The sequence below is a fragment of the Hemitrygon akajei genome, chromosome 7 (assembly GCF_048418815.1).
Source record: "Hemitrygon akajei chromosome 7, sHemAka1.3, whole genome shotgun sequence".
NCBI classification, from domain to species: Eukaryota; Metazoa; Chordata; class Chondrichthyes; order Myliobatiformes; family Dasyatidae; genus Hemitrygon; species Hemitrygon akajei.
This window is the reverse complement of record NC_133130.1, coordinates 111,685,082-111,709,926: the sequence shown is the minus strand read 5'-3', so window position 1 is coordinate 111,709,926 and position 24,845 is coordinate 111,685,082. Positions and strand designations below refer to the sequence as shown.

The 24,845-nt window shown below is 45.9% G+C and overlaps 1 protein-coding gene across 4 annotated transcripts in view; it reads right to left on the bottom strand.

The window, feature by feature from the left end:
• Nucleotides 1-24,845, bottom strand: part of LOC140730808 (interphotoreceptor matrix proteoglycan 1-like) — a 116,182-nt gene that overhangs the window by 82,031 nt on the left and 9,306 nt on the right. For all 4 annotated transcript variants that reach the window (XM_073051726.1, XM_073051725.1, XM_073051727.1 and 1 more), the window contains exon 2: nucleotides 6,597-6,830. In XM_073051726.1, the coding sequence (XP_072907827.1) occupies nucleotides 6,597-6,830 (234 nt within the window). The remainder of the gene's footprint in view (nucleotides 1-6,596; nucleotides 6,831-24,845) is intronic.

Below are 24,845 nucleotides of genomic sequence, written 5' to 3'. Positions count from 1 at the left end.
AACCTCGTCTGAACCCTCTCCAATGTCAACATATCCTTTCTTAGATAAAGTGCCCAAAACCACTCACAATGCTCCATGTGAGGCTTCAGCAAAGCTTCAGAATTACATCTTTGTTCTTATATTCTAGATCCCTTGAAACGAATGCTAACATTGCATTTGCCTTCCTCTCTACAAATTCAACCTGTAAATTAATCTTGAGGGAATCCTGCACGAGGACTCCTAAGTCCCTTTGCACCTCAGATTTTTGAATTTTCTCGCCACTTAGGATATAGTCTATGCTTTTGTTCGTCCTACCAAAATGCATGACCGTAAACTTGCTGGCACTGTATTACATCCACCATTTCTTTGTCCATTCTCCTCATCTGTCTGAGTCCTTCTGCTTCCTCAATACTACCTGCCCCTCCATGTGCATATCTTCATATTGTCTGCAAACCTGGCCACAAAACCATCAATTCCAAATCATTGACATATAACATGAAAGGAAGCAGTTGTACACCGACTCCTCCAGAACACGACTAGTCACTGGCAGCCAACGAGAACAGGCTTCCTTAATTCCCACTCTTTGCAATACTGTGTGCAGTTCTGGTCATGGTATCTAAAGAAGAGATATCAATAAGACTGAAAGAGTGCAGAGAAAATTTACAAGGATGTTGCCAAGACTTGAGGACCTGAGTTACAGGGAAAGGTTAGGATTTTACTCCCTAAAGCGTAAGGAATGAGGAGAGATTTGATAGTGGTATACAAAATTCAAGTCAAGTCAAGTCAAATCACTTTTATTGTCATTTCGACCATAACTGCTGGTACAGTACATAGTAAAAATGAGACAACGTTTTTCAGGACCATGGTGTTACATGACACAGTACACAAAATTATGAGGGATATATATGGGGTAAATATATATTTTTGTAATATATATTTTTGCAGGCTTTTTGTATAGAGGTTGGGTGAGACTAGGACCAGAGGTCATGGGTTAAGGGTAAAAGGTGAACTGTTTAAAGGGAACATCTTCACTCCGAGGGTGTGGAACGAGCTGCCAGCGGATGTGGTGGATTTAGGCTCAATTTCAACCTTTAAAAGAAATTTGGATAGGTTCAAGGATGGGGGGGGGGGGGGAATGGTCCGGGCATAGGTCAATGGGACGAGGCAGATTAATAGTTTGGCACAGACTCGATGGAGCAAAGGGCCTGTTTCTGTGCTGTGGTGTTCCAGTACTCTATACGGTCATTGTCAAAATGTGGAGGAAGGCCCCTCTCCTCACCAGTAACCAAGGATTCACATGCATGTCTGATGTCAGTGAACACATTCCTGAGAAATGCACCATTAGGCTCACTGCAGCCCATCAGTCATCCACCTATCAGAGACCTTACCAACACTGAAAGCTGCCCATCCCCACATAACCATTGGAGACACAGGAGAATCCAGATGCTAGAATCTGGAGCAAAATGCACACTGCTGGAAGAACACAGCAGGTCAGGCGCCATCTATGGAGGCAAAGGAATGGCCAATATTTTGGGTCAAGACTTTGCACGTGGACTGTGTAAAGGATCTCGAGCAAAAACATTGACTGCATGTCCGTCCACAAATGCTGCCTGACCCACGTTACTTGCTCAGATAATTACTGACGCACCAGAATGCACACAGCTCTCAGCCGAGAGAGACTGCTGGCCATGACAAACACATTACCGGCTAAGTCAGCTCATACTCCTGGTAGTACGCCTCCCTTTCCCTGCTGAGTCAAGCTGACATTTCTTGGATTCATGTCTGTGCATTTCATGGACTGAATGAAGTTTAATAGGTTGTTTGCAATGATTGGCCAATAACCTTTTCTTTAAATATTTAACTTCCAGGATGAGAGAACTTGAACAATATGGCATTAGTGTCTTTTGTCTATCAATAAGGTCACAGAAAACCACAGCTCAGAAACAGGCCCTTCGTCCATCTAGTCCATGCTAAACCATTTAAACTCCCTAGTTCCACTGACATGGATCCAGACCATAGCCCTCCCTACCTCTCTAAACTTCTCTTAAACATTGAAATTGAAATTATTCCACACTCTCACCACCCTCTGAGCGAAGAAGTTCCCCCTCATGTGCCCCTTAAACAGTTCACCTTTCACCCCTAACCCATGACCTCTAGTTTCACCCAACCTTAGTGGAAAAAGCCTGTTCGCATTTACCCTATCTATACCCATTAAAATTTTAGATACCTCTATCAAATCTCCCGTCAATCTTCTACATTCTAAGGAATACAGGCAGTCCCCGGGTTATGTACGAGTTCCGTTCCCGAGTCCGTCTTTAAGTCGGATTTGCATGCAAGTCAGAACAAGTACATCCGGTATTATTTAGCGTCAGTTAGTCAAACGTTTGTCTTAGAATATAGTATATATTTTACCTTTCTATGCATATAAAATACTTAAGAAATGCATGTATTCCAATAATTAAACAACTGCGTTGCTTAGTAATAATTGTAGCTTTCATCGGGGCAGGGCCTTTCACATGCTCCATTATTCTCACTTTATCCGTTATCCTTTAAAATTGTTCCGATCGTTGACCGACTGTAGCCTAACGCTTTTCCAATGATCTCTTTCCAAACGCTTTATTATTTCCACTTTACTTTCAATTGTGATTGCTTCCCGTCAATGGAACAGAAACACTGCGGGCGGCGGATCCCGACCTTCGCCGGCCCCTGAGGTCCGCTGGGTCCTAAGGACCACAGCACTGAATACCCCGGGTCCTAAACAGCACCTCACTGAGACAGGTTAAATGGGACAAGTGGGGGCTGTGCTGGGTTTGGGTATTTGATCCTCCACAATATTCCGCATGGGAATTTAAACTGGAGGTGGCAGTTTTTTTTTCACAAGGTCGAGTTGCGAGCTTGATATTAACCCAGCATGGATGGTACGGGAGTCAATGGATCAACATCAACCTGGCACAGGAGCGATCTGTCACTAAATCGAACTCGGGAACCTCCGTTCTCTAGCTCGGTGCTGATCTGACTGCGCCACCAGCCGACCGGAACGAGGGGGGCGGGGTCAGGGTGAATCTTACTAAGAAAAATTTAAGCCAAATATAAAGTTAAACACTCAACACGGTGTCAATGGCAACGACTTAAAATGGCAGATGGCGTCGCGATCCGACTTAAAATGGCAGACAGCATTCTTCCTCAGTTCGTAAGTACGAGTTGTCTGTAAGTTGGACGTCTGTAACTCGGGGACTACCTATAATGTTCTAACCCAGTCCATGTGTTCAATACTCATGCTCTTCATGATGGATGCTAGGCTGTTTTTTTTTGGTGACTGCTCCATGTAAACGTGTTCGATGGTGGGGAGGCTTTTTCTGTGAGGGACTGGGCTGTATCCACTTCTCTTCCGAGACTTTTCCGTTATTCAGTCATTATTATTTGAGGCACAGAACATCAGAGAAGGGAGTTATGCTGGAAGCAAAGACAAAATCAGCGGAGGCCGAGGGGAAAAATACTTCAGTAGTATGAGATTACGAAAGGCCTGAACAGAGGTAAGTAGGAAGGAACTATTTCTGTCATTGAGGGAGAAAAGAATTGCAGTATATACAGTCGAGGGCTTGGAGGGGAGATGAGGAAAGATATTTTCATCCCGAGGATGGTGGTTTCTGCAACTTACTGCCGGAAGGAATAGGTGGCACTGAGGTCCTCACCACATGGGAAGATGACTGGATGGAGATTTGGAGAGCCGTGAGGGTAGGAAAGAGGCAAATGAAATCCAGTTGAAGAGAGCAAACAAGGCCTAGCACAATAACTGGCTGAAATTCATCTGAAGGGGACATACAAGCCTAAGCACAATAATTGGCTGGATTCTGAAGTGTAACGGGATGTGTGATGCCTACGTGATCCTGAAGCACAATAACCAATCTGGGTTCTGAAGTGTGAAGGAACAACCCTGAAGCACAGTGACTAACTAGGTACTGAAGTGTAAGCGGACAGGGCAATGCCTATGTAGGTCTGAAGGCAACAGGTAAGGGATGGAAGACGGGTAAAACACATAATGTCTTAGGAACACCTTCTTCCTTTTCCCCATCAGATTTCTGAATGGACCATGGACACTACCTCACTATTAACTCTCTTTTTGCACTGCCCATTCTTGTGTTTCTTGTTAGAACTCACAGTGGTTTTCAAAATGTGATGCACTGTACTGCTGCTGCAAAACAGCTGATCTCACGATTTACAATGTGTCAGTGCTAATAAACCTGATTGTGGCTGTGATTCTGAACCCTTCGTAGACACAGAATGCGAGGACGTTCACCGTGTAGAGATAAGGGCTGGCTTGAGACCAAATCTGAACCTTGTTCCACTGATATCAGTCTACCAGCATCACTCTGGAGCTAAACAATAACTCTGCCCTTGGCCTTCCCCGCTTGATGCTGAGCCACTGCAGTGTCACCAGTCCCTGCACTAATGCGCTCACCGCCCGCGTCTACGAATGAGCTCCAGAAGTTGTAAGCTCACACCTACCAACACAACAACTTAGCACTACTCTCTCCGGCCCTGGAACCCACCTCTACGCTGGATTTAACAACATTAATCAGGCAGAGGGAGTGGCTTGTCACAGGTATGGAAGAGGAAACGATGACACCTGATGAAGGTGGTTGCTGTAGACAGGAAGTCTGGTGAAACCATTTCCTATTTAGATGTTCTCCTGGAGTAAGCTCGGGGAGCTAGTGATAAGATGTTACATGAATTAGTGAAATGATTCACTTCACTCTTTGGAGAACCAGCTAACTTACTGAAATTGATTGCTGGCTCACAGCAATGATTTGCCAGTTCCTTGTCTCTCCCATCCTGACACATCCTTCAAGGCACAGATACCAGAAATGTTAAGTACACAGTACAGGCTCTCTGGCCCATGATGCTGTGCTGATCTTTTAATCTACCCTAATGTCAATCTAACTCCTCCCTCCTACATAGCTCTCCATTTTCCATCGTCCATGTGCCTCTCTGCACTAAGTGCTTCTTAAATGCCCCTAATGTATCTACCTCTAACACCACCCCAGGGGGGTGTACTGTGCACCCATCATTCCCTGTTTAAAAAGTAAACCTCTGACATCCCCCCCCTATAATTTCCTTCAATCACCTTAAAATTGTGTACACTTGTGTCAGCCATTTCCACCCTGGGGAAAAGTCTCTGACTGTCCACTCGATCTCTACCGCTTGTCATCTTGCACACCTCGACATCAAGTCACCTCTCATCCTCCTTCACTCCAAAGGGAAGTGAATTCCCTTCAGCTTGTTCTTCAAGCTGTCAAGGTGTCGGACAATCGAAGAGTAATTCCTGCTGGTGCAGGACACGCAAACAAAGAGGGCCGGGGAAGCTCAGTGGGTCGGACAGCATCTTTGGAGAGAGAAACAGGTAATGTGTCAAGGTCATTGACCTCTCATCTTCTCTGAAGAAAGTTCATTAACCTGAAATGATCTTTCTCACTCTCTTCCTACAGATGCTGCCCGACCAGCTGGGAATTGCAGCATTTTCTCTGTTTGTCGATGTGCCTTGTCACAATGTTTGTTGAGGCACTTTGATGTTGAAAAGTGTCATAACAAACATTTCGGAAGAAATTCCCAATTCCAGGGTGCCAAGTGTTCGCCCTGGTGTTACTCTGGAAAGTTTCCAGAAGCAATGTATTATTCAGTTCAGGATGTCACCTTCTACAGAAAGAACATCCACATCCAGTCGATTGATTGCAGCATCTTGTCCCCATGCCCCTGAGTTTGTCACGGAACCATAAACTTGCAGGAAAGTTAGGGACACTTCCAGTCAATTTGCATTGCTATATTATGGAATTTAGCTTATGAAACATTCAATGTATTGACACAAAAGGATTGGATATTCTTTTTAAGGAAAAATTAATTGGAATACCTTAAACATGAGAAAGTCTGCAGATGCTGGAAATTCAAAGCAACACACACAAAATACTAGAGGAACTCAGCAGGCCAGGCAGCGTCTATGGAAATGAATAAACAGTTGACGTTTTGGGCCAAGGTCCTTCTTCTGGACTGGGAAGGAGGGGGTAAAATTCTAGGATTAAAGAGGTGGGGGAAGGGTGAAGGAGGCCAGCAGGAAGATGATAGGTAAAGCCATGTGGGTGGGGAAGGTTGAGGGTTGGAGAAGGAACCTGATAGGAGAGGAGAGTGGACCTGAAGGAGAACGGGAAGGAGAAGGAGATGTGGTGGGGGGGAGGGGGGTGATAGGCAGGTGAGAAGAGATAAGAAGTCAGACCAGAATGCCTTGCATCTTGTGCCATGTTGGTTCGAGATAATGGGGCCCATTAGTTTCTTTCAGAGAAGTTCTTGTTCTGGAGACATGGCTACCTAGATGATGCAATTGCCTCAACTCCCACAGTTTATTTGGTAGTTTAATGTCAGCCCTGGGGACTGATAGGGATTGAATATGTTCAGTCTGTTCTTCCCTTTAGTTTCTCAACAACAAATGACCAGTTGTTCATTGCACAAGGAGCGAATGTCCTGTATCTTAATTTGGTGCCAAAGTCTTTCAGTAACCTTGTAGCTGCTTACCTTTACACATAAGTAATCCAAGCTCGAACTAACTTCAGTCAGGGTGTACTACTTACCCTTTAGCCTGTAATATGCCAGGTGACTAGCCATGATCTGTTTCATGGGAGCAGTAGTGCAAACTTTCACTCCGTTTGGGAAGAAGGTTGAACGTTTTGCCCGCTGCTTAGTCAGTGTGACTATTCTTCCAATAGCTGAGGACTGTTGTCTTCTTTCTGGAACTTTCGCTGAACCAGAGGACTCAGCATGCCCAGGGTAGCTCTTCTCCCGACTGTTTCCAACTGCTGTACCATCTGGAAACACAAAGACTGATAAATTGCTACGCACAAATTATTTTAATTATTCTTTTATCCACTGAGATGCAACACTGAGCGACATAGGAAGCCATTCCTACCCATGGCCATCAAACTTTACAACTCCTCCCTCGGAGTGTCAGACACCCTGAGCCAATAGGCTGGTCCTGGACTTATTTCCACTTGGCATGATTAACTTATTATTTAATTATTTATTATTTATATTGCTATATTTCTTCACTATTCTTGGTTGGTGCGGCTGTAACGAAACCCAATTTCCCTCGGGATCAATAAAGTATGTCTGTCTGTTTTTAAAATTTAGATTAACTTCAAATATTGCGATCAAATAAATGAGAGAAGTGTGGGTAACAATTATCGATAGAGAGTATCACATCAGCCATCACTTTGGTGCAGCATCCTCTCTGGATATACGAAAACCACAGTGAACTGTTGGATCAGCAGAGAAGCCCATTGGCTGCAGTCTACCATCTCTGCAGGACTCGTATGTGTCCAGGACAAAGAAGTGGGCAGGAAATAATCACTGCAGACACCAACAACCCTGCAAACTGCCTTTTTCAAAAGCTCCCTTCTGCAAAGTATTATTGGGCTATAAAAACAAAAAAAAAAAAATCACACTATTTAACAATTTCTTCCTTCAGGTAGTTAATGTGATTAACCATCTCATTAATCTGATTAATCCCCCCCCCCCCCCACCATCTATTACCCCATCACAGCACTGCACTGCCATCACTTTAAACCACTTTGTATAAAGCTGTTTACATTGTAAATACAGCCAGGTATTTATGCACATTTTATTTCATATCCACACTTCAACCTCTAACTTTATTTTTTATATAATTCTTTATGTTATAATTGTTGAATGCTGTTTTTTGTTGCACATCACACCCTGACCAACACAACGCAGCAAATTCCTAATATGTGTAACTGCATATGGTGAATGGAGTTGAACCTAGCCCATCCCATCCTATCATATTCTATCCCATTCCATCCTATCCTACCCCATCTCACCCTGTCCCATCCCGTCCCATTCCATCCTGCCCTACCCCATCTCACCCTGTCCCATCCCGTCCCATTCCATCCTGCCCTATTCTGTCTTGACATATCCTACCTTATCCTGCTTATACATTAATGCATTGAGCCTGCCCTGGCAAAAGCACTTCATCCTCTGCTATTCTCCTACACTTTCCTGTAACCCTGCGCACTTCTCCATTCCATGTTCCCTATTGGAAGCAATCGCTGAATCTGTTTGGGGTGCGGTGTGATTCGGGAGGTAGAACTGCTGTCTCTCGTGCCAGAATCCCAGGTTCACACATTCGCTGTGTGACTGCATGTGTTTCCTCCAGGTGCTCTGGTTTCCTCCCACATCGCAAAGGTTGAGTGGCCATGCAAATTGCCCCAGGTGTGGAGGTGAGTGGTGGAACTGGGGTGGGGAAGTTGATGGGACTAAAATCAGAATGAATGTGGGATGAGGTGCACTCGTTGGACCAGTGTCTGTATTTATCCTTTCGATTTACTGTGCATTGTTGCAAAAACTGATTTGCACCTTTGTTGAAGGTGGTAGTTTGGGTTTAGAAAGAGAATAAAAACGCTTACAGAATTCTGAGTTTTATAGTGGAGAGATGAGTACATAATCGAGACAGCACTACAGCTTGGGTGCCCCAGTCCCAAGGAGTCACCAGACTGCGTAGAGCGAGAGAGAGCGTTTAAAAGAAGTGAGTGGGGACAGCGGGCACATTTTGCATGCCTCGGTTCCCAAGGAGACATTGGATTGTGTATAATTAGGCCCGGCAAGGACCAATAAAAGGAAGTTAGGTTTACGCAGAGCGGCCATTGTGTGAGTGGGCCAGTGTTAAGAGTGGGGAGGTAAGGCTTTGTGTCATCGATGCTACGGCAAGGACCAATAAAAGGAAGTTAGGTTTATGCAGAGCGGCCATTGTGTGAGTGGGCCAGTGTTAGAGTGGGGAGGTATGCTCTCGATGCTACAGCAAGGAGAGGCATAGACTGTAGGCAGATTCTTTCTTGTTATTTATTCTTTCTCTCTTTTTGCACAGTTAGAGCAGCGGGGATGACAGACAGTGTACTGGATGCTCCTCTTGTGGGATGTGGGAAGGCAGAGAGATGTCCAGTCTCCCTGACAACTACGCCTGCAAGCTGCAGCTTCTAACACAGCATGTTAAGAAGTTGGAGTTGGTCTGGATGAACTCCAGATCATTCAGGAGGTTAAGGAGCTGATACACAGGATATACAGGGAGGCAGTTACACCCAGAGAGCAGGACGCCGATAACTGGGTGACTGTCAGGATAAAGAACAGTGCAGAGAGCCCGTTCTCTCCCCTGTTGGGGGGATGACCTAGCAGAGCAAAGCAGAAGTGGTCAGCCCTCTGGCACTGGGTGCGGCTCTGTGACTCAGGAGGGAATTGGGGAGAAGAGGTGAGCTGTGGTGATAGGGCATTCATTGGTTGGGGGAACAGAAAGAAGGCTCAGTGGATGAGAATGAGATTCCCAGATGGTATGTTGCCTCCTGGGTGCCAGGGTCAGTGGTATCTCGTATCGCATCCAAAGCATTCTTAAGTGGGAGGGTGAGCAGTCAGAGGTCATGGTTCATATTGGAACCAATGAAAAGTGAGGATGAGTGACAAGATCTTGCAAGTGAGTTCAGGAAGTTAGGTGCTAAATTAGTGTTCAGGACCTCCGGGGTTGTAATCTCAGGATTGCTACTCATCAGAGCAGAATTAGGCAATTCAGCCCATTGAGTCTGCTCCACCATTCCACCATGACTGATCCAAGATCCCACTCAACCCCATACACCTGCCTTCTTGCCATATTCTTTGATACCCTGATCAATCAGGAAACGATCAACTTCCACCTTAAATATACGCACGGACTTGGCCTCCACCGCAGTCTGTGGCAGAGCATTCCACAGAATCACTACTCTCTGGCTAAAAAAATTCCTCCTTACCTCTGTTCTAAAATGTTGCCCCTCAATTCTGAGGCTGTGCCCTCTAGTTCTGGATACCCCCACCATAGGAAACATCCTCTCCACATCCACCTTATCTGGTCCTTTCAACGTTCAGTAAGTTTCAATGAGACCCCCCCGGATTCTTCTAAATTCCAGTGAGTACAGGCCCAAAGCTGCCAAATGTTCCTCATATGTTAACTCCTTCATTCCCGGAATCATCCTGATGAACCTCCTCTGGACTCCCTCCAATGACAAAATGTCCTTTCTGAGATATGGGGCCCAAAACTGTTGACAATGCTCCAAGTGTGGTCTGACTAGTGTCTTATAAAGGCTCAGCATTACCTCTTTGCTTTTATATTCTATTCCCCTTGAAGTAAATGCCAACATTACATTTGCCTTCTTTACCACAGACTCAATCTGTGAATAAACCTTCTGGGAGTCTGCAATGAGAACTCCTAAGTCCCAAGTTTCTCCCCCCCCACCATTTGTTTCTTTTACCAACATGCATTATCATACATTTCCCAACACTGTATTCCACCTGCCACTTTTTTTGCCCATTCTTCCAATTTGTCTAAGTCCTGCTGCCATTGCATTGATTCCTCAGCACTACCCACCCCTCCATCTATCTTAGTATCATTTGCAAACTTTGCCACACAGCCATTAATTCCACCATGTATATCAATGTGAAAAGTAGCGGTCCCAATACTGACCCTTGAAGAATGACACTAGTCACCTGCAACCAACCAGAAAAGGCCCCTTTTATTCCCGCTCGCTGTCAGCCATTCCTCTATCCATGCCAGAAATTTCATGTAATGCCTGGGGATTTTCTTTTGTTAAGCAGCCTCAAGTGTGGCACCTTATTAAATGCCTTCTGAAAATCCAAGTAAATGATATCCACTGCCTCTCCTTTGTCCACTCTGCTTGTTACTTCCTCCAAGAACTCTAACAGATTTGTGAGCCAAGATTTACCTTCACAGAAACACTTCTGACTTTGACTTATTTTATCATTAGTCTCCAAGTACCCCGAAACCTCATCCCTAATAGTGGACTCCAACACTCTTCCAGCCACTGAGGTTTGGCTAACAAGCCTATAATTTTCTTTCTTTTGCCTTCTTCCCCTCTTGAAGTGTGGAATGACATTTGCAATTTTCCAATCCTCAAGGATAACAGGGTAACCCCTCCTCCTTCCCTTTTTCCTATGGTCCACCCTCCTCTCCCAACTCATTCCTTTTTCTCCACCCCTTTATTTTTCCAATTCCCCTGGTTTCACCTATCACTTTCGAGCTATCCCCTCACCCTATCTTTTTTATTCTGGCATCTTTTCCCTTCCTGAAGAAGGGTGTCAGCCTGAAACGTTGACTTTTATTCATATTCATAGATGCTGCCTGACCTGCTGAGTTCCTCCTGCATTTTGTGTGATCTGCTAAGGATATCACGTTTATGGAACTTTAGTTTTCAGGAGATGTTGAGGCCCTGGTTAAGAAAGAGAAGGAGATGCAGAGCAGGTACAGGCAGGCAGGAATAAATAAAGGCGTACAAAAAAGCTGGATGAACTCAGCAGGTTGGGCAGCATCCGTTGAAAGGAGCAGTCAATGTTTCGGGCAGAGACCCTTCGTCAGGACTGAAGAAGGAGGTGGCAGGGGCCCTATAAAGAAGGTGGGGGGAGGGTGGAAAACCAATCAGAGGAAAGATCAAGGGGTGGGGTAGGGGAAGCAGGGAGGGGATAGGCAGGAGAGGTGAAGAAGGAATGTCAGGGGAAAGCACTATGGGTAGTAGAAGAGGGCAGAATCATGAGAGAGGTGATAGGCAGCTAGAAGAGGAGACAGAGTGAAAGTGGGATGGGGAAGGGAGAGGGAGGGAATTACCAGAAGTTGGAGAAAGCAAGAAGGAAATCGGGAGGGCTAAAAGAAGGCATGAGTTTGCTCGAGCAGACAAAGTGAGGGAGAATCCTATATATTAAGAGCAAAAGAATATAAAGGGATAAAACTGGTCGTCTGGAAGATCAGAGTGGTAATCGAGACATGTAGCTGAAAGAGGTGAGGGAAATCTTTAATGGATTTCTCTGTCTGTATTTACTCAGAATAAATGGAGTCTATAGATGTGAGGCAAATGCAACAGTGAGGCCATGAACCCTATACAGATTACAGGAGAGGAGGTCTTGCTGTCCTGAGGCAGGTTAGGGTCCATCACTACCCAGGACCTGACAAGGTGCTCCATTGAACCCTATACAGATTACAGGAGAGGAGGTCTTGCTGTCCTGAGGCAGGTTAGGGTCCATCACTACCCAGGACCTGACAAGGTGCTCCATTGAACCCTATACAGATTACAGGAGAGGAGGTCTTGCTGTCCTGAGGCAGGTTAGGGTCCATCACTACCCAGGACCTGACAAGGTGCTCCATTGAACCCTATACAGATTACAGGAGAGGAGGTCTTGCTGTCCTGAGGCAGGTTAGGGTCCATCACTACCCAGGACCTGACAAGGTGCTCCATTGAACCCTATACAGATTACAGGAGAGGAGGTCTTGCTGTCCTGAGGCAGATTAGGGTCCATCACTACCCAGGACCTGACAAGGTGCTCCATTGAACCCTATACAGATTACAGGAGAGGAGGTCTTGCTGTCCTGAGGCAGATTAGGGTCCATCACTACCCAGGACCTGACAAGGTGCTCCATTGAACCCTATACAGATTACAGGAGAGGAGGTCTTGCTGTCCTGAGGCAGGTTAGGGTCCATCACTACCCAGGACCTGACAAGGTGCTCCATTGAACCCTGTGGAGTCACGTGTAGAAATTGCAGGGGGTCTAGCAGAGATAGTTAAAACACCCTTAGACACGGGCAAGCTGCCAGAGGATTGGAGGATAGCTAATGCTATTCTGTTGTTTAAGAAATGCTCTCTAAGAATTAGCCAGGAACTTATAGGCTGGTGAGCCTGACATCAGTCATGGGTATGATATTGGAAGGTTTTCTGAGAGACCGGATATATAATGGACAGATTAGGGATTGTCAACCTGGCTTTGTCTGTGGTATGTCGTGTCCAACTAACCTTATAGTGTTTTCGAAGAAGTTACCAAGAAAGTTGATGAAGGCCAAGACAGTGGATGTTGTCTACATAGACTTTAGCAAGGACTTTGACTTGTCTCGCGTGGCAGGTTGGTCAAGAAGGTTTGGTCTCTGGATTCTCAGGATGAGGTGGTAAATTGGAGTGGACATTGGCTTTGTGGAAGAAGCCAGAGAGTGGTAGTTGATGGCTGCCTCTCTGACTGGAGGCCTGTGACTAGGGGAGTGCCGCAGGGGTCGGTGCTGGGTCCGTTGTCGTTTGTCATCTATATCAATGATCTGGATCAGCAAATTTGCAACTGACACCAAGACTGGGGGTGAAATGGACAGCGAGGAAGACTATCAGAGCTTGCAGTGGGATTGGACCAACTGGAAAATCGACAGAAGGAATTTAATGCAGACAAGTGTGAGGTGTTGCACGTTGGGAGGACCAGCCCGAGTAGGTCTTACACAGTGAACGACAAGGCACTGAGGCATACGGTAGAACAGAGGGATCAGGGAATACAGCTCTATCATTTCCTTGAAAGTGGCGTCACAGGTAGCAAGCTTTTTGCCCATTGACCTTCATAAATCAATGCACTGAGTACTGGAGTTGGGATGTTATGCTGACGTTGTACAAGATGTTGGTGAGGCCTAATTTGGAGCATTGCGTTCCATTTTGGTCACCTACCTACAGGAATGAAGTAAGTAAGATTGAAAGAGCGCAGAGCAAGGATGTTGCCAGGACTTGAGGAAAAGGTCGAATGGTTAATACTTCATTCCCTTGAATGCAGAAGATTGAGGGGAGATTTGATAGAGGTTTCTAAAGTTTTGAGGGATATGGATAGGGTAAATGCAAGCAGGCTTTTTCCACGGAGGTTGGGTGAGACTGCAACTCGAGGTTATGTTAAGGACGAAAGATGAAATGTTTAAAGGGAACGTCTTCACTCAGGGAGGTGCGAGTGAGGAACAAGCTGCCATCGCAAGTGGTGGATGCAGGGTCGATTCCAATGTTTAAGAGAAATTTGGTTAGGTACGAGGATGGGAGGGGTATGGAGGTCAATGGGACTAAACGGAATTAATGGTTCAGCATGGGCTAGAAGGGCCAAAGGGTCTGTTTCTGTGCTGTGGCGTTCTATGGCTCTATGACTCTACCCCCTCTTCAAACTGCTTTTTCAGAAAGTTCCCATCTGGAAAGTGCTATAGGGCTACTAAAACAAAAGTATTCACCCATCTTATATGTTTTTACCACGGGCAGTTAATCTGACCAACTGTGCTAGTTAGCACATCACTGCACTACACTATTTTCACTTTAAACACCTCTTTACATTGCTGTTTACATTGTAAATACATGCTGGTATTTATGTATTTATGCACATTTTACTCCCTATCTGTCCTTTAACCTCCAACGGTACTTTTTATGCAATTCTTCACAACTGGTGAATGTTGATTTTTGTTGCATGTCGAGCCCCGACCACACACCAAAGGAAATTCCTAATACATATGGTGAATAAAGCTGATCTGTGATCACGTTTGTCCACATACACCTCCTTGGAGGAGAAAGGGAATCAGCTCTCTTTGTAAGTAAATCTCTTTTCCATCTGCCAATCACGCATTACACCTCCACATGTTCAGATCAGAGGATTCAGATTGGTTCAGGAGAAACTCCAAAGTTTTGTAATTTCATCATGGCTTGGCTTGGCGAACAAAGATTTAGGAATGGGGCTGCCCACGCCTGCTGCAGGCTCGCTGGTGGCTGATGAGGCCAATACGGGACAGGCAGACCCGGCCGCAGCGGATGCAAGGGAAAATCTGTTCTGGGTTTGGTGCGGCTGTGTCACCGTTCTTCCTCCTTCTCCTTTTGTCCTCAAGGCCGGCCCTGCGTGTGTTCTCGAAGGAGGAGACAGACTGGTGAATGGTGTGTCGCCAGGCCTCGCGGTTGGAGGCTAGAGTAGACCACTGGCGATGGTCAATGTGACAGGCACCAAGGGACTTCTTCAGAGAGTCCTTGTACCTCTTCTTCAGTGCCCCCCTGTCACGGTGGCCAGTGGAGAGTTCCCCATACAGCACAATCCTGGGCAGGCGATGATCCTCCATCCTGGAGACGTGCCCCGCCCAGCACAGCTGCGTCTTCGACAGCGTGGCCTCGATGCTGGTGACCTCCGCCTGTTCGAGGACGTCAATGTTGGTGACGGTAGGTGACCCACGACTCGGAGCCGTACAGAAGGGTGGTCAGTACAATGGCTCAGCACATGCTGATCTTTGTGCCTTTCTTCAGATGCTTGTTGTTTCAGACTCTTCTGTACAGCCTGCCGAATGCGCAGTTTGCCTTTGCCAGTCTGTTGTCAATCTCTTTGTTGATCTTGGCATCTGACGAGATGGTGCACTCCAGGTAACTGAACTGCTGGACTGTCTTCAGCTCTGCCTTGCCGATGGTGATGTGGGGAGGGTGGTAATCTTCCTGAGGTGCAGGTTGATGGAGAACTTCTGTCTTCTTCAAGCTGACTTCCAGTCCGAAGAGCTCAGCAGCCTCTGTGAAGCAGGATGTTATATGCTGCAGGGCCACCTCTGTGTGGGCAACAAGGGCAGCATCGTTGGTGAAGAGGAGCTCTCGGATGAGTTGCTCCAATGTCGTGGTGTGGGACTGCGGTCGCCTCAGGTTGACCAGGGTGCCATCGGTGCGGTATTGGATGTAGACACCGTCCTCGTCATCAAGGTCTTCTGTGGCTCTTTCGAGCATCCTGCTGAAGAAGATGGTGAAGAGAGTAGGCGTAAGAATACAGCCTTGCTATACACCATTGCCTAAAGGGAAGGGCTCCGAGAGGTCGTCGTTGTGTCTGACTTGGCCACGCTGATCTTCATGTAGCTGGATGACCATGCTGAGGAACTTGGGGGGCATCTCAGTCGTTCCATGATTTGCCACAGACCTTCCCTGCTCACAGTGTCCCAACGCTTTGGTAAGGTTGACAAACGTCATGTACAGTCCCTTGTTCTGTTCCCTACATTTCTCTTGGAGCTGCCTGAGAACAAATACCATGTTGGTGGTGCTCCTGTTGGCTCTGAATCCACACTGGCTCTCTGGGAGGTGTTCTTCTGCAATGATGGGCACCAATCTGTTCAGTACTCGTGCAAGGACTTTCCTGTGATGGAGAGCAGAGTTACCCCCAGTAGTTAGAGCAGTCGGACTTTTCCCCCTTGTTCTTAAACAGGGCGATGATGACTGCCTCACGGAGGTCCTGCAGTAGTTTGCCTTGTTCCCAGCAGCAGACAAAGAACTCATGGAGTTTGGTGTGTAACGCCGGGCCCTGATGCTTCCAAATCTCTGGAGGGATTCCATCAACTCCTGCTGCCTTGCCACTTCTCAGCTGCTCTGTGGCCTTGACAGCCTCTTCTAGGGTTGGAATCTTGTCCAGTTCTGCTTTCTCCGCCTGTTGTGGGATGCGATGAATTGCTGAGTCTTGGTCCATGCGGTTGGCGCTGAAGAGAGTCTAATTCAGCATGGGCGCCTTGTCTGCGAAGAGCGCCTGGCCGTCTGCACTGCGCAAGGGACTCAGGACCTGGTGCGAAGGGCCATACACCGCTCTCAGGGCCCCATAAAACCCTCTGTGGTCACCGGTGTCTACGCAAAGCTGAGTTCTCTTTGCGAGGTTGGTCCACCACACATTCTGAATCTCTCAAACCTTGCACTGGAGGTTTTGTAATATACTATTGATAAAATACAAACAAATTGTAAAGGACCAAAGACGGAAATGAACAAGCAACTGAAAATCAAGCCAACTAGTTCTTCCAAGTATTTCAAGGCAACCATTCACAAGCCTGCTGTCACCTGCCTAAGGTCCCACACCACCAGTTTCAGCAACAGTTATTATCCTACAAGCATCAGACTCCTGAACCAGTGGGGATAACTTCAATCATGTATACTGATCTACGACCCACACACTCACTTTCAAGGACTCTTTACAATTTGTGTTCTCAGTATATAAAACTTGATATAATACTGAAACCAAAAAGCTGTAGATATTGGGGTTCTGAAACAAAGAAAAATAGAAATGATTGGAAACACTCAGTAGGTGACAAGAGTTGATGTTTCAGATCAGAGAACATTTGTCAGTATCAGGAGTCATTTCTGGTGATAGACCTTTGATCTGAGATGTGAACTGTTTCTCCACAGATGTCCTCTGACTGCTGTGCATTTCAAGTACTCATTCTGTTTGATCAGAGTGTGGTCTCCACTGGGATGCTCAACCTCATTATGTCACGGGGTAGAACAAGACGGCATTCAGCCTCAACGCCCAATTACATCTACAAAGTCTGGTTCGTAACATCGTCACGGATAACAGACGTTAAAACTGGACAGAGTCCCAAGCAGAACTTCACTCAACACTCTGCTCTTAAAGGCACATTTTACATGGAAGACTGAGATGATCTCTTCACAACCTGCTTGAACTTTAGAGTTGTAGAGTCACACAATATAGAAACAGGCCCTCAGTCCAAGTGGTCTATGTACACCAAGCTAGTCACATTTGCCCAAATTTGGTCCATATACCTCGAAACCGATCCCATCCGTGCACCTATCAATGTATCTTTTAAAAATATTGTTTATGTACTTGCCTCAACCACTTCCTCTGGCAGCTCATTCCACATTCCTATCCCCCTCTGGGTGAAAACATTCCTGATGTGTGATCCTCGTGCCTATGCGATCCAAAGATTCTTTAGAAGTCAAGAATGAGGCATAAAGCCTGTCACTTGCGAGTGTTTTGTTAAGTATTACAAAAGCGAAGAACAGGACGATGCACCAAGAGAAACAAAGGAATGGAGCAGACTAAAAAAGTCATGGTCTTCTCATACCAGACGAGAGATGACAGAAGCTCCACTGGTAACAGCTGACCAATAAGATAGCTAGATTGTAGTAATGTGGCACCTGCTACTGAAACTAAGAAGTTTCTATAAAAATTTACTGGACAATTACTGGAATTACTAGAAAGTTTACTGAACAATTGCATGTATGTAGGTGATATATAAAGGTACAAGCAAACATAGGAAAGGTAAACTACAAGAAAAATGTGAGAAAATTAACAATTGTACACCCAATACCCCAATACCAACACTAGTAAATTTCTCCCCACTCATCCTAAACCTCCATAACCTGTTTCTCGATTCCCTAATCCCGAGTTAAAGACCGTACGCCTTCACCCCATCCATGACTCTGATGATTTTATACAGCTTTAAGTGATCATGCTTCATTCCCCTATGCTCCAATGTAAAACAGTTCCAACCTGCTCAACTACTCTCCAAATCTCAGTCTCCTGAGTCCAGACAACATCCTCATAGATCCTGATGAAGGGTCTCGGTCCGAAACGTCAACTGTTTACTCCCATCCATAGATGCTGCCTGACCTGTTGAGCTCCCCCAGCACATTGTGCATATTGCTCTAGATTTCCAGTATCTGCGGTGGCCCCATAAATCTTCTCTGCACTCTTTGCAGCCTATTGACATCTTTCCTATAGCAGGGTGATCAAGTCTCAACACAGGGTTCCAAACGTGGCTTCACCAACATCTTGTACAACTGCAACACAAACTCTCATCTTCTATACTCAGCGCCCTGACTGATGAAGGCTGGGATGCCAGATGCCTTCTTCACCACCCTCTCTACCCCTGACACTACTTGTGCTGCCAGATTTCTCTGTCCTATAACATTCCCCAGGACACTACCATTCACTGGGAAAGTCTTATCCTCATTTGCTTCCCAAAAACACTTGAATTTTTATCTGGTATTTTCTCACACCCAGGAGGCCACAAATGGCCAAGATGAATCTGTATTGATGCTCATGTTACTCCAGCCATGTCATCGTTTCCTTTCTGTTATATTGTGCAGTCATGTCTAAAACCCGTCACTCGTTTCAGAATCAGAATCAGGTTTAATATCGCCGGCATGTGTGGTGAAATTTGTTCACTTTGCAGCAGCAGTACAATGCAATACAAGATAATAGAGAGGAATAAAACTGTGAATTTATAATTAGTATACTTAAACATTAAATAGCTAAATTAAAAAGCAGTACTAAAAAAAGGAAATTAAAAAGAAAGTATGATTGTGTTCACAGGTTCAATGTCTATTTAGGAATCGGATGGCAGAGGGGAAGAAGCTGTTCCTGAATCATTGAGTGTCTGCCTTCAGGCTCCTGTACCTCCTTCCTGATGGTAACAGTGAGAAGGGGGCATGTCCTGGGTGATGGGGGTCCTTAATGATGGACACCGCCTTTCTGAGGCACCACTTCTGAAGATGTCTTGGATACGACGGAGGCTGGTGGCCATGATGGAGCTAAGTTTACAACTCTCTGCGACTTACTTTGATCCTGGGTAGTAGCCCCCCCCTCCCACCCCCCCACCCCCATACCAGCTGGTGATGCAGCCAGTTAGTTTGCTCTCCGTGGTACAACTGCAGAAACTTGCAAGAGTTCTTGGTGATGTGCCAAATCTCTTCAAACTCCTAATGGAATATAGTCGCTGTCTTGATACTTTATAGCCTTATGTTGGGTCCAAGTTAGGTCCTCAGAGATCTTGACACCCAGGAAACTGAAGCTGCTCACTCTCTCCACTTCTGATCCCAATATGAGGATTGGTTTGTGTTCCCTCATCTTACCCTTTCTGAAGTCCACAATTGGTTCTTTAGTGATAAAAATGACTTTAAGTGCAAGGTCGTTGCTGCAACACCACTCAACTAGCTGATATAACTCGCTCCTGTAAGCCCTCTCATTGCCATTTGGCTTCGGGGTGTCAAACACAGAGGGAGTCTACTCCTAATGATACATTTCTTTTACAGTAGAAAGTCAAATCTAGAGTCGTAGGACATGACAGCGTACAAACAGGCCATTCAGCCCATCGAGTCCTTGCTGAACTATTATTTTGCCTTAACCCCTCAACCCACACCTGGCCCAGAGCCCTCCCTACAGCTCCCATCCGTGAACTTAGCCAAACTTCTCTTAGATGTTGAAATCAGACCCACATCCATCCACTGGCAGCTCGTTCCACCCTCACCACCTTCTGAATGAAGAAATTCTCCCTCATGTTCCCCTTAAACACTTCACCTTTCATTCTTAATCTGTGATATCTAGTTCCAATCTCATCCAATTTCAATGGAAAAGCCTACCCTATCTATATTTTGTGTATGCATGATAAAAGAAAAATTCTACAGAATGTAGTGGATACAGCCCGGTCCATTACAAGAAAAGCCCTCCCCATCACTGAGCACACCCACAGGAAAGCAGTGTCCCTCATCAAGGACCCCCAACATCCACACAACGCTCTGTTTCCACTGCTGCCAATCAGGAAGGTGGTACAGGAGCCTCAGGACCCACACCACCAGGTTCAGTAACGGTTATTGCCCCTCAACCATCAGGCTCTTGAACCAGAGGGGACACCTTCACTCAACTTCACTTGCCCCATCACGGAACTGTTCCCACAATCTCCAAACTCACTTTCAAGGGCTCTTCATCTCATGTTCTTGATATGTATTGCTTTATTATTATTATTTGTTGTTTTTTTTCCTTTGCATTTTCACATTGTTTGTCTGTGCCGTTGAGTGTGGCCTTTCATTGATTCTATTGTATTTCTTGGACTTGCCGTGTATCTCTGCTAAATCTAGGATGCTGGCTAGTTTGCTCTTCATCTCCTGGGGAGATGCAGTCATTATTAGAAGATTAATGAGTGCTATTTTCAGCTGTTTGTATTACAGTAACATAAAACGTGACCTGATGCAGAAAATATTTTACATCAATTGATTGTGAAAAGATTTGGAGAAAACATCACATGACGTTATTACGGCACCTGTGTACCTTTTCTATTATGCATTCGACTTCATTGAAACACCTTTTTGAAAAAAATAGCTGCTGTCTCACAATAAAGAGACTCAAAATGTAAAATGAAAGCACCACATGAAGAATTAAAAGTGAGGACTATAAATAGCTGAGCTGACACTTTGTTGAGAGTGGCTTGGTCAGACGTTGAGCCTCATTGTGTTCAAGATATCCTCAAAGCCCAAGCACCAGAGGGGTGCCTTCATCAATCTGTTCCCTGAAGCAGCTCCCGAGGCTCTTCAGTGGCTTATTGCTCTTCGGGCTGTCACCCAGAGCCTGGGACAGTTAATTTATCAGAAATCCATGGGAGGGGGGGTGGCTGGTAGTGGACATTTCTGGTCCATCGTACTCCCCAGGTAGCCACGTGGGAGCTGTGAGACCTATTCTCCACTTGTCAGTCTAGTTCTGTTCCCAGAATCAGAATTAGCATCGCTAGCATATTTAAAGTACATTTATTGTCAAAGAATTCATGAATGACACAACCTTGAGATTTGTATGCTTACAGGCAGCCACAAAACAAGAAACCCAAAAGAACCCGTCAAAAAAAAAACAAAAACCAATGCCCTGAGAAAAAGAGAGAGAAGGAAAAACAGAAATCATACAAACAATAGAAGCAAGCAACAGCATTGCAAACCAAATTGAGTCCAAAGATCCAATTCCCTGGAACAGCCAGAGTAGGCCCAAGCCTTGGTCTCAGTTTATCATATATCGGGCCAAATTGCTGTGAAGCTCACAGACATGAAGCAGTTCATAGCCTTTGCACTGTGGAGAGAGGAATGAACATTGCGGGAGAGCAAATGAAAGTCCCGACCCCCTGCCTTTCCAGTCTATCGGGGTGGTGTTTAAATTAGCCAAACACTGGCTCATGTCCCCCTCTAGAACCCAGGCCCCAGTGCAGTGAAACGCTCTGGGCCTAGAGCTCGCCAACCAGCCCAAAGCCGTTCCTGACCTCTCCAAATCGGCTCAGCGCTTAGGGTACTCCATCCTCACACCCAGTTTAGGTGAGCGGACATCAAAACACCTTCGCCTCAAAGCCTCTCCAAGTTGCTCACTCCAATTCCGTGTCCATCCGCGACACGTTACACCTTGACCTTGCAATGCGCCAGCATGGCTCATCCCTCCAAATCAGCTTTGCCTCCGCTCTCCTCTTTGTTGCTTGTGTGCGATAGTTTACCACAATTTACTTCAGAAAAGGTGTCATTAATAATGTTTTTAGTCAAATTCCTTACCTTTTGAGCCACCAGGAAGCTGTTGCTTGCCTTCAGCAGTGCCATCTTAAACTGGGGCAGAAATTCATCTCGCATCTGAAACCTCAGTCCTGGAGCTACTTTCAAAACCCCCCCCATCACTATCCAATTGAACAGAAACCAAAGTTGGGCATTCTGCGACACATGGCCAGTTCCTCTACTAACACGAGGAAACCAAAAGCCATGAACTCAGTGATCAGATTTGGAACTTGCTGCTCACAGTTTTAGCTGCTGGATTTCCCATATTGTTAAAATGGAGAGAAAAAAGCTCACAAGGTGGGGTGATTAATCCTGAGTCCGACAGTTTGCTGCTCTGGGTACAAACTCTGTCAGGTTTGAAGATTACTGCCCGGATAGAATCATAGAGTCATAGACCATTACCTAATGGGTGTTGTCTGGGTACAAATCTGTCAGGTTTGAAGATTACTGGGGGTCTGGAATGCACTGCCTCGGAAGGTAGTGGAGGCCAATTCTCTGGATGCTTTCAAGAAGGAGCTAGATAGGTATCTTATGGATAGGGGAATCAAGGGATATGGGGACAAAGCAGGAACTGGGTATTGATAGTAGATGATCAGCCATGATCTCAAAATGGCGGTGCAGGCTCAAAGGGCCGAATGGTCTACTTCTGCACCTATTGTCTATTGTCTATTACAACACAGAAACAGGCCCTTCTGCCCATCTAGTCCATGATTATTCTGCCTAGTCCCATCAACCTGCACCTGGACCACATTTCTTCCAACCATGTACTTATCCAAACTTCTCCTATATGTTGACGTCAAACCCTCATTCACCATTTCCGCTGGCAGCTCATTCCACACTCTCACCACCCTCTGAGTGAAAAAAATCCCCCTCATGCTCCTCCTAAACATCTCACCTTTCACCCTTAACCCATGACTGCGATCTCTTACACGTCAGATCCAAGGCGTGGTAGCTCTACCTCCATCTTTGAGATAAATGGTGGTGGGTTTAAACTTGCTTCAGACACATGAACAGATCTAGACTGCATGGCAGTGGTAGTATGGGAGCACTGCATGGTTGGGCTTCTCTTTCCTCATATGGTAAACAATGCTATCTCAATTGTTTCCGAGGATGCAAGTGGTTCTAGAGATTGAACAGGACGTCCTCCCTTGAGTTCTAGTCAATTTTACCCCTCACTGAAACCAACTCTGATCATTACCTCACTGGTCATCATGAAATCTTGCTGTTCACAGTTTGGTTGCTATGGTTCCTACCGCACAACGGTGACAGCATTTGTACAGCAACCCATTGGCTGATGGCATCACATGATGCTCTGAGGTCATGGAAAGAGCAGGGTAATTCCCTTCTAATTTTAACCCACAGCGTGGATCAGTGTTTAAAAGATGTCCCAGCTAGGACCAACATTAAAGGAAAAGATTTTTGTGTAGTTGTCCTGTGAACATCTCAAACCGCTTCAGAGCAGAAGGATGTTACTTGCTTCTACAGGGCCAGGTCTCAGCCGTAGACACCACAGGACTCTGCATGCTCCAGCCAATCATCTAGATGTTCAGCGTGTAGTCAGAACAATAACTTGCAGAGCCCAGGAGCCCAGTCAGTTTGGATTGGCAACAACATCTCTTCCGGATAAGATGGTGCTACTGAATGCATGCGACAGCTCACAAGTAGTTAAAAAGCTAAGAAATTTGACTAACAACATCACTAAAAACACCTTTACTGAGGTAAATTGTGTTAGATTTTCACTGCAAACAGTGAGGGGGTGAACGGTAGTGAGGCGAGCTTAGGGGATGAGCCAGGATGATGTGTTGCAGAATTGATGCAGATGGAGGAGAGGTTGAAGGCAGTGGAGTTCCGATGCCCATACAACTGGCCCGGGTGCAAGGCTGGATTGCTCTTGGCACTGAGAGGAGAAGTTGGAGCCAGGGCAGAAGAGTTCTGATGCCCCTACAACTGGCCTGGGTGCAAGTTAGAATGCTCAGAGCACTGAGCTGATTTGAAGAGCTTAGGAGTAGCTTTGGGCTGGGCGGTGAAATCTGGGCCCGGAGTGAGTCACTGGTGGGGTGACCTAGGCCCTGAGCCCTTTGCAGTAGCCGAGACCTAATGCAAGATACAATCTGCTGTTCAGAAAAGTTAACGCAGGCCTAGATCGGATGCGAGAGCCAATTTCGTTCACTCCCTGCGATGTTTACTCCTCTCTCCAGGGCGCAGGATCCTTTTGCTCTTCTGCTGTTTGGTCAATTTAAATACTGACCCCGATAGACTGAAAAGACAGTGTGTTGGGATCCGAGGCAAGAGACGATTTCGCATGCTCCCCGCTATAGTCACTCCTCTGTCTGTGGCGCTTGGGCTATGAAGACTGCCCCATCTGCTGTGCTCCGTGCCTGCTCATATGGCTTTGGGCCCACTCCGAGCTGCTCCAGGGTTCAGATCTGAGGGTCCAATTTGGTTCAGAATGTTTTTGCTTGCTTCAGATGTTTGCACGATTTGTGTTTCTTCTCTCTTTCTCTTGCAAGGTGTTGTTCTTTTATTTAATCTTTAATTGGGTGCTTTCCGATTTCTTGCTTCGTGGCTACTTGTAGGCAAACAAATCTCAAAGCTGAATAATTTATATGTTCTTCGATAATAAATGGATTTTTAATCTTTGAAAATCTCCATGATCTCCATCAGCACAGGTGCACCACAAAGCTGTGTGCTTAGCCCCCTGCTCTACTCGCTTTACACTAATGACTGTGACCGTCGTAGGTCGAATCAAAGATGGTGATGAATCGTCAGAGAGGAGGGAGATTAAAAATCTTTCTGAGTGGCACCACACCAACAACCTCTTACTCGATGTCAGCAAGACCAAGGGGCAGATGATTGACTTCAGGAGGAGGAACCCAGAGGTCCATGAGCCAGTCCTCAGAGGATCAGAGGTGGAGAGGGTC